Source organism: Rutilus rutilus (genome assembly GCF_951802725.1).
Source record: "Rutilus rutilus genome assembly, chromosome: 6".
NCBI classification, from domain to species: domain Eukaryota; kingdom Metazoa; phylum Chordata; class Actinopteri; order Cypriniformes; family Leuciscidae; genus Rutilus; species Rutilus rutilus.
The window spans coordinates 23,734,450-23,747,491 of record NC_140214.1 but is presented as its reverse complement, the minus strand read 5'-3'; the positions used below and the strand labels follow the sequence as shown (position 1 = coordinate 23,747,491).

The window sequence follows — 13,042 nt, the reverse complement described above, 5'->3', positions numbered from 1 at the left end:
ATACAAATGATTAACTTTCTCCCGATGAAACGTATTCAATATGGTTTTCTTGACTAAAGTTTTATCCCAAATATCTAGTTGCCTTTAGGCAATGATAATATCAACAATTTTTAAAATACATTTTGTCAAGTTTTTGGAGTCCCCCTCAATGAGGTGCGATGCCTTTGTCTGTGGACCATCGAGCAAATATGGCGGCTTCGCAATAGATGGAAAGCTTGAGCGAGCAAAAATGAAATGATTTCAGTTCAGTTTTATTGTCCACAATCGCACCTGCAGAAAGGTAGGCTAAAATTCATTTGCCAACAACATTGAAAGGTGAAACTATCAAAGTGTCCCCAACATTCTGTTACGGGCAAGTGTTTTTAAGCTTGATGTTGAACATAATGGGCTTGATTGCTACCTTGCTAGCACACTCTCATAGCACACTCTCATGTAGTAACAGCAATGCCTTTACAGAAAGATGTCAGAAATATATTTCAAGTTATTAATGCACGTAATTCTCGATTTGCACTGCCAGTTTGAATTATTAAAAATGACTGTTTGTGAGTAAATTGGTTGCAGGGTTGAAGGCATTTGCTGTTTTGTGAACCACTAATTATGCAATATACAGAACTTGATCCAGAAAGATATAATGTGCTGTTTAAGAATTGCATCACAGCAAATGTATATCATGACAACTGTTAAAACTTTTAACGTGTTATTTAAACTGTTCATGTGTTATTTATACATTTAGGCACAGATGTTTTCCTAAAGATTATTTTCTGAGAGCATGTGATTTTGCATAACGTTGTCACATAAAGAGAAGAGATTGGAGTGATTTCCCGTTATCTTTTGGTGATTCTTTGTACATTGTTGTCAGGTGTTTTATATTTTATTTATACAGTGTGTCATAATGCACATAAGCAAAGTGAATTCCTTTCTATATCTTGTGTGCACAGTGGTGTCCCTGTTCCTGCTCTGTATCAGCCAGATACATCAATTTATAATCCACACTCTTATTTTATTATAGTATTAAGCTAAAACTCTGCCTATTTGTATGTGTCATTTCCACTATCAATTTAAGCATGCAAGACCAACCAGTTAGGGGTGTTTACCACAAAAATGCATGTACAATAGGAAGGGATTGGCTTACTAAACTTATACATGTTGACATTTTCTTTGAATTTTAATTATATTGTTAACCAGCTGTCAAGAGTAGCTATAGCTACAGAAATAATGTTTTTTATTAATAATAGTAGTAGAATTTTTGTAGTAACCTGGTAGTGCACTTATATAATAGCATAATATATGTTTAAGTTAAATACAGTTATGACTAAGTCCAGTTATGATGATTGTTCATCACCCATGAGCAAAACTATCATGTACAAATGTGAATGGCAAAAACATATTTAGCCTCATTCTGACTGTCAGTCCTAACCCGATTTTTGTGCATATCCGATTGGAATCTGATTGTATTTAAGTGTGAGCAGCAAAAAAAAAATCACATGAAATTTGTACTAATCCGTTTTGAACTGCATTCATATGTGATTTGAAGTCCTAGGCTATTCAAATCGCATTCTGGAAATCTGTTTCAGTCTGACCGCTCGAATCGGATTTTGCGTAGTTTGTCACTTTCGCTCACCACGTTAAAGGTAACCGTTTTGTTGTTGTTTGCGTATGCCTACCAACGCAATGTAATTGCCATAGAAACCAAGGAAAGGAAAGGAAAACGAAAGGGCACCACACAGGACAAATCAGATATGAACAGTTGCAATACACAGTGTGAACAGTCAATAATTTAGATAAGATTCCAATTGGATACTCAATTAATCGGATTTGGACTGACATTGTGAACGTAAACTTTGTTACCCATGCACTGTTAAGTCCATAAAGTGTAGGAAAGATTTACATTGAATTCAGTTTGCATTTCCTGTATGTTTAATTATTGTTATAGAAATACTATGTAGTTATCTGTTTATTTTTAAATCGTTTACGATATCAAATTCAATTTGATCCAAAGTTACTTTGAGAGTAATACAAGCAGATGTGATTTAGTTTAATATTATTCAGGAAAAATAACTAGGCTACATCTTATTACTGCCATATACAATAGTGATATTGAAGCTGAAATGTTTGACGCTGCCACCATTTTAACAAAAATCTAGCCTTACCAACATAGCTAGATAATGTAATGTTGCCTCGGTGACAACATCATATAAAACCAGAATTGATCTACTGCCTATGCAGATATAACTCTATTGTATACATTTCTTAAACAACATATTGTGGGCTAATAAAATGCAGCAACAATTTTACGATCTCTTCAGTGATAAACAATGGCTGATGTTGATGTCTGTAGATGTGTTTTAATAGTTTTAAAGGGTTAGTTCACCCAAAAATGAAAATTCAGAAAGTTAGTAAAGACATCACTAAAGTAATCCATGTGACGCCAGTGGTTTAACTTCAATTTACTTGAGTGTTGCACGTTCACGCAACAAGGTCTGCTCTCACGTCAACACACACGCATGCGTCGTGCTGCTCTCATGAGCGCATTGGAGAATGGAGATTAATATTTGTAAATAAAGGTGTGTTTTTTTTGCGCAAACAAAGCACTCTCGTCGCTTCATAAAAGTCACTGATTACTTTTATGATGTCTTTACTACCTTTCTGGGGCTTTAAAATGGTAGTTGCATAGCTGTCAATGGAGGGAGAGAAAGCTCTCAGATTTCATTAAAAAGATCTTCATTTGTGTTCCGAAGATGAACGAAAGTATTACCCCTTATTTACACTGCACACATCGTTGGCGCATTACGGCTCCGACATGGCCACCACTGGTCGTGGCCAACTCCTGTCAATGCTTGTGTTTATACCAGCCACGTTACAGAATTTTGCTTCGCTAAAGATACGTGCCTGGTCTATTTTTGACGGTTGCTGCATCCAAGCCGCACAGGCACTAATGTGAAATTTAGATACAAGATAATTGAGGATGCATTTTAAACAACTAAAAAAACACAGCTAAAATGTATCATCCATGTCGTTCATAACTGGACTTTTAAGCGTATTAACATTGCCTGTAGGCTACAGCACAACAAAATAGGACATACTGTAGCAATAAACACAACAATAAACACAATTAAACTGGACAAAACATAACCATTTATGGTAGAACCCCAAAAATCAAGACAAAAAAACAAAACAAAACAAAAACAACGTCGGACAGGCTAATCTCGTAGTCTCGCGAATCCAGTTGCTGCGCTTCTGAAATGCTCCTGGTGTGAGTTGGCAGTGCATAGAGCAGAGAACAAAACCTCGTCGGAGCCGTAATGTGTCGCAGACGTGTGCAGTATAATAAGGGGTTACGAGTTTGGAACGATGAGGAATTAATGACAGAATTTTCATGTTTAGGTGAACTAACCCTTTAAGTAGAATTTTACAGAAAGTTTCCAAAAATGTGGTAAAATGCTGTTTCTGGAGCACTTGAAATAGTAACCAAGAGAGGATATAAAGTAGTTATTCCTTTTCCAATCCTAAAATAAATTCTATGAATGGTATGCTATAGATCAATCAGCCTACATTTGCTGTAGGGTTATTTAATTTTTAATATCTCTAACTTAACATGAATTCATTTATATATTGATTTTCATGCTCATCTCATGTTTTGTATTTTTTTTTCTCTTTGTCCCCAGAAACGGTCCTTAGGACTCCTAGGAATGTCTGGTTTGAAGGAGAGTGCCAAAGTAGAGGAGAATGACACCTCAATGTCAAGAATCTCTCAGGACCTTTTGAACAGCGAGACATTCTCTGCAGTGGGGGCTACACCAGGTCCATCAGTGCATTGTCCTCAAGAGACCATGGCACTACTCGGTGACCAAGGAGACCTCCTGACCAGTGTCGGTTTTATGGACTCCATTTGCTCAGATGGACCAGCCAAGGCTGCTTACGTCAATGGATCCACCTCACCCCATATATCAGATGAAATCTTGTTGGATATTTCAAAAAATGTACCAGTATTCCTTCCCAAATCATTGCAAGCTCAGAATTCTGTCACAACCAACGTCCACTTTGAAGGACCTGATCCACTCAGAAAAGAGGGGGAAATAACAATCAGGCAAACGTTGACTGCGGAGGATGTGGAGAATAGGGGTATATGGGGCTTTGATACAGAATCTCCAGAGAGTTCATTAGATAATTATGATGATGGAAATGACATTAGCTGGAATCCCCAAAGGGAATTTATGAAGTTCCTGTGGGATGATGATAATGGTCTAGAAATGGAGGAAAAACTGTCCCCCGTTCCTTCACCCATCAACCATAAAAGACGAGTTCCGTCACCACTCGGCCGTAAAAGAAGAAAACGTAAAGAAAAATTGGTCTTAAAAGTCGATCCTTCAGAGGACCTATACTCTGATTTGAATTTTGATTCAAAAAAAGATCACCCAGGTGAAGGAAGCCGGACAGAGTGCAGTCCTGTTAAGAAGACACGTTCCCCAAGAAAACCATCCAAATTAAAGTCACCCATTGTAAAACATACCAAGTATTTAAATGGAGCTGCTGAGGCAGTCAAACACCTGTTTCCCAAACCAGCAAAAAAACCTATTAGCAAGACTCAAAAGATGGGATTGATTAAAGAAACTTTGCCATCAGACTCTAGGGAGGAACCAACTTTTTTTCAGCGTAACAGTGGTTTTAAAGAGAAATCGCTAGAAAACAGACAAAGTACAGGTAATAGAGATACAACTAGTTCAAAGCCATTCATATGTAAGGAATGTGGACAGTGTTACCATGATCATAGTTCACTGTTAAATCACGTAAGTGTTCACCGGGGCAAGCGCCAGAAAATTATGGAAGAAATAAACGAGTTGCATCAAATTAAAGATGAAGGTAAAGATGCAAAGTTACAATGCCCCCAATGTACCTTTGGAACGAACTGTCCGAACACCTTTGTGCAACACGCTAAGACCCATGAGAAGGACAAGCGATACTATAGTTGTAACAAGTGTGATTTTGTTGAAATGAATGAAGTTGAACTGAGACGCCATTTGCTTCATAAGCATGGCATCAGTGGTGCTGATCTTACTGTTTGGAAATCAGATGGATTTCAGGAGCGCAAAGTCAATAAATCAACATGTCCAATTTCCTACTCCTGTTCTGTTGAAAGAAAACCTAAAGACGTCATTGGAAATCATGTTAAGGCTTCATGTCAACCGCATTTTAATGAAGAACAAGCATCCTCACATTCCCTTGACAGCAGTGATGAAGAACTATCGCTAACTGAACAGCCGACCTCTGTTTGCAAAGTTCTTACTTCATGTGCGAAACCAACAGCAAAGTCACCAAAATTGTCTGTGAAGCTCCGTGCACCAGACAAAAACTTGTCGTCTGATCAGAAGTGCGGTCTATTGCGAAAGAAAAAGGTGTGGACGCACAAAAGTGTCCAAAGCCAATCAAGACTTGACAAATCAATTCACACACTTTTATCCAGAAAGAAACCTAGTGACCAGAGTGCCTCAGAATGCAACACTCATCCTGATGGAAGCAGTGCAACAGAGTTTCTTGACAATTCCCTCAATTACTCTGGAACAGGAACTAGTTTGTCCCCCTCTAAGTGTCTGAAAAGATCAGCTCATTCTAAAGAAGGGAACACTAAAAGAACTTTTAAGTCTGATGGAAACGTTACTTGTTCAGATGTTGGAAACTCATATTATACACATTTAAGTTTGGAAAAGCAAACATTGAAGAAGTCACCTTCCAAAAGGAAAATGTCAACTCCATTCCACAATATGCAGGGCCAAGATATTCTTTTAGATTTCCCAAAATGTCGACAAAATTTCAAGAAACCTGAAACATCCAAGAGGAGTAAAGAATTGATCAACAACGTTGACTTTATGTGTGATTCTAATGATGATCTTAGACCTGAAGAATGTGAAAACAACAAGAAGGCTAATGCACGTTTTGTAAGAAAACAGACTTCACCTGCAAAGGCAAGTCTTGTTGCCTCAACTAGTCACTTTAAGAGAAATCACAGTTCCCTGAGGATGTTTTCTGTCAAAGATGAATACAAGGAAGAAGAGATCTCCGAGTCGATCGCCACTGTAAAGCGTGAAGCGAGCTCAGATGTTGAGACAGATCTGAAGGCTTGTCCATACTGTCCTGCTGTATTTGAGTCAGGAATTAGCCTCTCTAATCATATAAGAGGACATTTGCACAGAGTGGGCCTAAAAGCACGACATTCTGTATCTGCAGCTAAGGTGACTTCTCTTGACAAAGTACCTCCAGTTCGTCGACGAAAATTGCCACAAATCAAAACAGGTGATGCTTCTCTTGTACTTGATAGTCTTGTTAATAAAATCAATTAAGGTAGTAGTTATGCAGCAAAATCTTTAAGACTTTCCTTTTTTCAGATTCAAGAATAACATTTTGATTGTAGGCTAGAAATTGTAGCAGCTGGTTTAACCAGTTAGCGACTATAACATGAAAATAATTATCGGCTTCTATCTTTTGGAGCGTCTCTAGAATATTTTGTGTACTGCTAGGCATATTGCTGAACTTACTGACAAGCGATACTCATTTAAAGTTTATTTGTTTAAAGGGATACTCCACTTTTTTTGGAAATAGGCTCATTTTACAACTCCCCCAGAGTTAAACAGTTGAGTTTTACCGTTTTTGAATCCATTCAGCCGAACTCCGGGTCTGGCAGTACCACTTTTAGCATAGCTTAGCATAGATCATTGAATCGGACAAGACCATTAGCATCTCTCTCAAAATAATGACCAAAGAGTTTAGATATTTTTCCTATTCAAAACTTGACTCTTCTGTAGTTACATCGTGTACTAAGACCGACGGAAAATGAATGGTTGCGATTTTCTAGGCTGATATGGCTAGGAACTATACTCTCATTCCTGCGTAATAATCAAGAAACTTTGCTGCCGTACCATGAGTCCAGCAGGCGTAATGATATGACGCAGCGCCTGAAAATAGTCCCCAGCTCAGTAACTTCCAACGTGACCGGGACTAAGTTTGTCTAACCTATTAGACCTATTATCAGGCGCTGCGTCATATCATTACGCCTGCTGGACTCATGGTACGGCAGCAAATTTTCTTGATTATTACGCAGGAATGAGAATATAGTTCCTAGCCATATCAGCCTAGAAAATCGCAACTTTACATTTTCCGTCTGTCTTAGTGCACGATGTAACTACAGAAGAGTCAAGTTTTAAATAGGAAAAATATCTAAACTCTTTGGTCATTTTTTTGGAGAGAGATGCTAATGGTCTTGTCCGATTCAATGATCTATGCTAAGCTATGCTAAAAGTGGTACTGCCAGACCTGGAGATCGGCTGAATGGATTCGAAAACGGTAAAACTCAACTGTTTAACTCTGTGGGAGTTGTAAAATGAGCCTATTTCCAAAAAAAGTGGAGTATCCCTTTAATATAGACCATTACAGAGTTTTTTGTTTGTTTGTTTTTTGTGTGGAAAATGTCGTTTAGCAGGTACAACCCAATGCATTTGTCAGGTGTCATCCAGATTTACTGATTGACCTGTATTTTTTCCAAAATTAAGAAAACTTGGTGTAGACGTCAGAACATAGTGTATGACAATTTTTCTGAAAGGACTATCATCATCAGGGCTCGACATTAACGTTTGTCCGCTTGTCCGGGACAAGTGTATTTTTTGAAGGGACAAGTAAAAGAGAATTTTACTTGCCCGACCGGACAAGTAGCCTGATTAGAACATCAATAACAAAAAAAGAACTAGGGAATCACTAAAATGAGAGAATGATTCTGATTTTATTACATTTATTGTAAGTTGCGATCGATAGTGGATAATAAATGTATTACTGTGAGGTGAGGTTGCGATATTGACGCTCACGCAGCCTCGAGGAGAAATCTACACAAATGAGTGCAGCAAACACAAACTCAGTTAACAACATACTGCCTATAAACAATCTTATTTGTGGAGTTTTTATATTTTTAACATATGTTAAGCAACCTCAATTATTCTAAATAATTCTAAAATTAAGTCATATACATTTTAGATGCTATATTGGCTGTTTTTGTTCTGTTTCAGCAGCAAAAATAGTTCCAAACAAAAATCACAGCAGAACCACAGCGCATCTCACAGGAACACTCAACCGTGTTTTCATTACTGAATGATTCAGCATTTTGAAAGAATCGGTTGCGTCAAAGATTCAAGGACCCATTCATAAACATCTGTCTCATTCTTGAATGAATCAGCCGTTTGAACGAATCGTTTGAATGAATCAATGATCACTCATTAAGACGGTCGCCTGCCGCCACCTACTGGCGCTTTGGTGTTATGTGTGAAAGTAGTATCATTCTTTCCAACGTTTCTTATTTGTATATTTAAAACAATTTCATAACATTATTTAATGCAATTAAAATTTAGGAATTTAAAATGAAAGATGAAGCATACATTTAATAAGATTGGGGGAGAGGATGCCCTTTAAAGGTGCAGATTTAAATATATCAAAGCCGATTGAACACTGATGAGAATATTGCTTGTCAAATTTCAGAGTGCTTGTGTATGTATAGCTTTATCATAAACATATCAAGATTTCTATAAGAAAATAAAAATGGTGTATAAATGTGTGCACCATCCACAACACATTTAGAATAATAATACAACCCTCATGTATGGTGTGAAGCACTCAAATCAGACATACTCATCATTAGGATGTTATAACAATTCAAATGAATGAATACAATCATTTCTGATCGAAAAGCCATTAGTATATAAGCTGTTGGCAAACACAATTTTTCTTTGAGGTGTTCCTGTGATAGCACCTTTTATTTTGCGGTTGCTGATGTTTCACTTCTCCAAGCTGTTTTTCGGTGCCCTCATGCTGGCCACATGTACTTGATTTGTTTACAGTCAGGAATGGTCGTGGCTTAAAATTCCCTCACAACCGGTGTGGTGCAAGTTAACTGACTTGCAGGCTGGTTGATCTAGATGTTTTCAGTTTTAGTGTGGACAAATTTAATTGGCTTTAATGTAATAAATATTTGTTGTAAATTTGGCTGATTATATGTGGTTTCCCTTTTGCTTTCTGCTCCCAGCAGAGGACTCATCCCAGACTGATCATTCTGCAGAGCTGCCAACCGACTGCCAACAGACAGAGCTCATCTGTCCTCTCTGTAGGGAGTGGTTTGACAACAGGACTGGGCTGTCCAATCATGTACGAGGCCACCTGAAGCGACTGGGCAAACCTACTTCCACCGCATCCAAATCTCCAGTCATCATATTGAAAGAATTGATGCGCGACAAGAAACAGTTTCAGATGAAGTTACAGGTTCTTGAGAAGAAGTGCCGCACCACCAAGTCTTTCCATCCTATTAGTTTGAATAACGGACTAACCTTCCCCTCAACTGTCAAACGGCATAAAGATAAGGAGGAAAAGAAAAGGATAGAGATTAATAAAGGCTCACCACCAAGTGATCTGATTGGAATTTTGAAGAAAAGAAGAGCCCATGAAGAGACCAAAGCAAAGCACTCATCCCACATGGCGAGAAAGGCTCTCCTTTTATCTTCAGGCAAAGACTGTGGCCTTGAGATACAACCTTTCAAAGCAGTGCCAAATTCACTAGAAGGTAACGTTTCATTTGTTCCACTGATCAATTGTAATGAAGCTGAACCATTCCTTTAAGGGACTGTTATTGCAACAACAAAAAAAGGACATTCTGTGACACTTTGTTCAGTCTTATGTTTGACCAAACCCATATGCTTTAAATGCAGAAAAAGAATAAGCATACTGGTTTGGAACAACATGAGGGGGAATAAGTAATGTCAAAATTATAATTTTGAGTGGAACTATCTAAACATAAAGAGATTATACGCTCATTGTTTAATCAATAATGAATGTTTCAAATGTAGCTATAAATATTTCAAATGTAAATTGAAAATTTTGTCTGCTTTATATACTTACTATACACTAGTGTAGTATTTTATATAAATTACAAATGTTAGGCTTCTCCAAATATAGACTGATCGCTACTGCTAAATGATCCTTTGATGAGAGGCCTGAATTTGAGTGGTTTGAACATGAAGAGTACATTAACAGTGTATTACAGTATCTATAATGACTATAAGTGTTTCATTTTTATGTGTTTTGTTTTTGTTACAGAGAAAAGTGAACTCAATAGAAAAGTTTGCGTGCACTGTAACGCCACCTTCCACAGTGGTGTTAGTCTCTCCAATCATTTGAGGGCATATGCACATAGAAAGAAAAAAGCTCTTCTGGATGGAACTAGTACGCACCTTTCTTTCCTCCTATGTAAATGCACCTGTGTACTTGTATTTGGCTTCTTGTTCTACTTTCCTAGGGCTTAGATCTTGCAGAATGCATGTCACATGCTCACTCCCTTTACTAAACTTTGCTTTGACTCTTCCAATTTCTCGTTAAAAAAAGTAACATGGAAGTAACTTAAAGGGTTAGTTCACCCAAAAATGTAAAATCTGTCATTAATTACTCGCGGTCATGTCGTTCCAAACCCGTAAGACCTTCGTTCATCTTCAGAACACAAATTAAGATTTTTTTGATGAAATCTCAGAGCTTTCTGTCCCTCCATTGACAGCAATGTCATTATTTTGGGGGGTTTTCGCGCACAAAAAGTATTCTCGTCGCTTCATAATATTAAGGTTGAACCCCTGTAGTTACATGGACAGTTTTAACAATGTTTTTACTACCTTTCTGGGCCTTGCAATGACGTTGCGGGTTTGGAACGACATGTGCGCGAGTAATTAATGACAGAATTTAAATTTTTGGGTGAACTAACCATTTAAGTAATGTAAACATTTTGAATAGAATTTTTTTTTAAATAATTACAAGGATAATTCAGGTGCTTTTAGTAGCAGAGATTTATACAGACACCTGATGGTTAATCAGATTGTAGTTGCTGCACGATGCCATTGTAAAAGTATTGTTATCGTTTGATTGTTATTATTTTTTTCACAATCAAATGCCCAATAATAGAGGGCTACTGAGATAAAGTGAGTGGTATTCGGCTGGTCATGTGAGCCAGCCACCACGAGGGTAAGACTTTATTTGTAATCTATGGAATAGGTGCTTTACCATATTTTGCTAAACATTAAAAACCTGAGAAAAAGCCTTCAATGTTGTTATAGGTTAAAAGCATATGGTGTGCTTTTTAAATATGTTTATGTAATTTCTAATAAATGCATTGTTCATTATTGCAGCTTATGACTGTAAACAGAGAAAGCAAAGATCAAGGTCTGGGTCAAAAAAGAAAATGTACCCGCTGCTACACAGTCCAGAGGAAATCTACAGACTTACTTGCAGGTAACCTCTGTTACATATTTAATATAATATTACAATATATATTTAACATGAATATTATGAAATATATATTGTAATGCATGTTGTATATTGTCTAGTTGTTTTGTTTCTTGTTTTTCCATTCTTTTCACATTTGTCATTGCATCGTTGTAATCTAATGTGTAATTGTTTCCACATGCAGGTTTTGTGACCTAGTCTTCCAGGGCCCTTTGTCAGTGCAGGAGGACTGGATAAAGCATTTACAGAGGCACATTATGAATACCGCTGTACCGCACACAGGGGCTGGGATGGTGGAAGTCACCTCCTTCCCCAAGGACTCTTGCTCCAACACCGTACCACAGGCACAATCTTCAGTGATGCAAACATCCTCATGAGCCCAGGAACACACACACACACAGATTGTCCTTGAAATATCACTTGTGTGTACATTGTTTGGTTATTTGGTTTCAATTTTATATTGCCATCAGTAAGGACTTCTGGTTTTAATCTGAATGAGGATCCATTATCCGCTTTTTAGATATTGTTACATTGTGCTGGTGTTGTACATGGTCAAAGAACGTACGAATGGTGGGTGAATATGTTGAGATTTCAGTGAAACCCACCTCCAAAAGACAACCTTTACCTCAGATGCTTCTCACATTGAGTTTAACCTGTCATCATCACAGATCTATGCTCTACAAAAACTGAAATGATTATGTTTGTGGATTTTATAACAAGCCATTTTAATTTGAGAACACAATTTTGTCTTTTTGTTGTCCCATCTACGAGCCTTGGAAGGTGCACATATGATGCATATGTGTAAAAATGTAAGTCTATATATTTACTTGATTCAGAAGTTTAACTCATGCCAACACATCAGTCATTGTGTAAAACATCCTGTTCTATTGATATTTAGCGGCTCAGACAGTATGCATGTCATAACTCCCTGTTTACACCGTTTCCGCTCTGGTAACATTTTGGTTTTCACTTATTACCCTATTTTGATTTTATCTTAAATCTGTAAGTTTGCCACGTGTGCAAAAAAAAAAAAAAAAAAAAAAAAAAACATTAACTGTTACTTGTGTAGGCCATTTTTTACAGTTCAGATATTTTTGTGTATAAACCTTTTTAGGTAATTTATGTGAAAAATGTAAATCACTATAAACATTTTTGCTGTTCAGAATAAAATGTTTTTGTCGTCTTCAGCTTGATGCTATGTTAAGCTATGAATGTAACTTACTTTGTTGATATTAACAGATTACACCACATAATTTGCATATTGCCAACAATGCTAGCAGATGAGTCTATTAACCTAGATAATCAAACGACATTGTGAAGACACTACTAGTGATACTGGAATACATGCAGAAAGCAAAATCATCCAGTCATGTGAAAAACCTGTGGTTTTAACCAGATCCTGAGAAGTTTGGTTTCAACAAGTTTATGGGTATATAAATTCTCGTGAGCAGAAGGGTCCTGATTATCACATTGAAGTAACTGAAGGGCTCTGTGTCTTGGACAAATTTTTCCCCAGCTGTAACTACAAACATGGTTACAAAGGTGTAGAAACGTCTTGGGGAAACAACAGCAAAGCCAACTGGAAGGGGGTAGGTCAATACTCTATGAACCAACGTGTTTGAATTTGAAATAAGGCGGCAGACAAGTTGAAACAAGTATGAAGGCAAAAGTGTAGTACTTAAACACTTAGTATATTTACTCAAGTAGAGTGTGCCTGTTTGACTGTCGAGCCAAAATCAATTAGAGTACA

General features: G+C 37.3%; 1 protein-coding gene across 4 annotated transcripts; it reads left to right on the top strand.

The window, feature by feature from the left end:
- Positions 1-12,479, top strand: znf644a (zinc finger protein 644a). 4 transcript variants are annotated; one of them, XM_084411407.1, is made up of 6 exons: positions 1-280; positions 3,666-6,288; positions 9,062-9,589; positions 10,123-10,248; positions 11,196-11,298; positions 11,477-12,479. In XM_084411407.1, exons 2-6 carry the CDS (start codon positions 3,690-3,692, stop codon positions 11,667-11,669), a joined length of 3,549 nt encoding a protein of 1,182 aa, XP_084267533.1. In that variant the 5' UTR covers positions 1-280; positions 3,666-3,689; the 3' UTR covers positions 11,670-12,479. The 4 variants fall into 4 exon arrangements, with proteins under 4 accessions (XP_084267533.1, XP_084267532.1, XP_084267535.1 ...); XM_084411406.1 differs by having other exon boundaries at positions 9,059-9,589; XM_084411409.1 differs by lacking the exon at positions 10,123-10,248.
- The last annotated feature ends 563 nt before the right edge of the window (positions 12,480-13,042 follow it).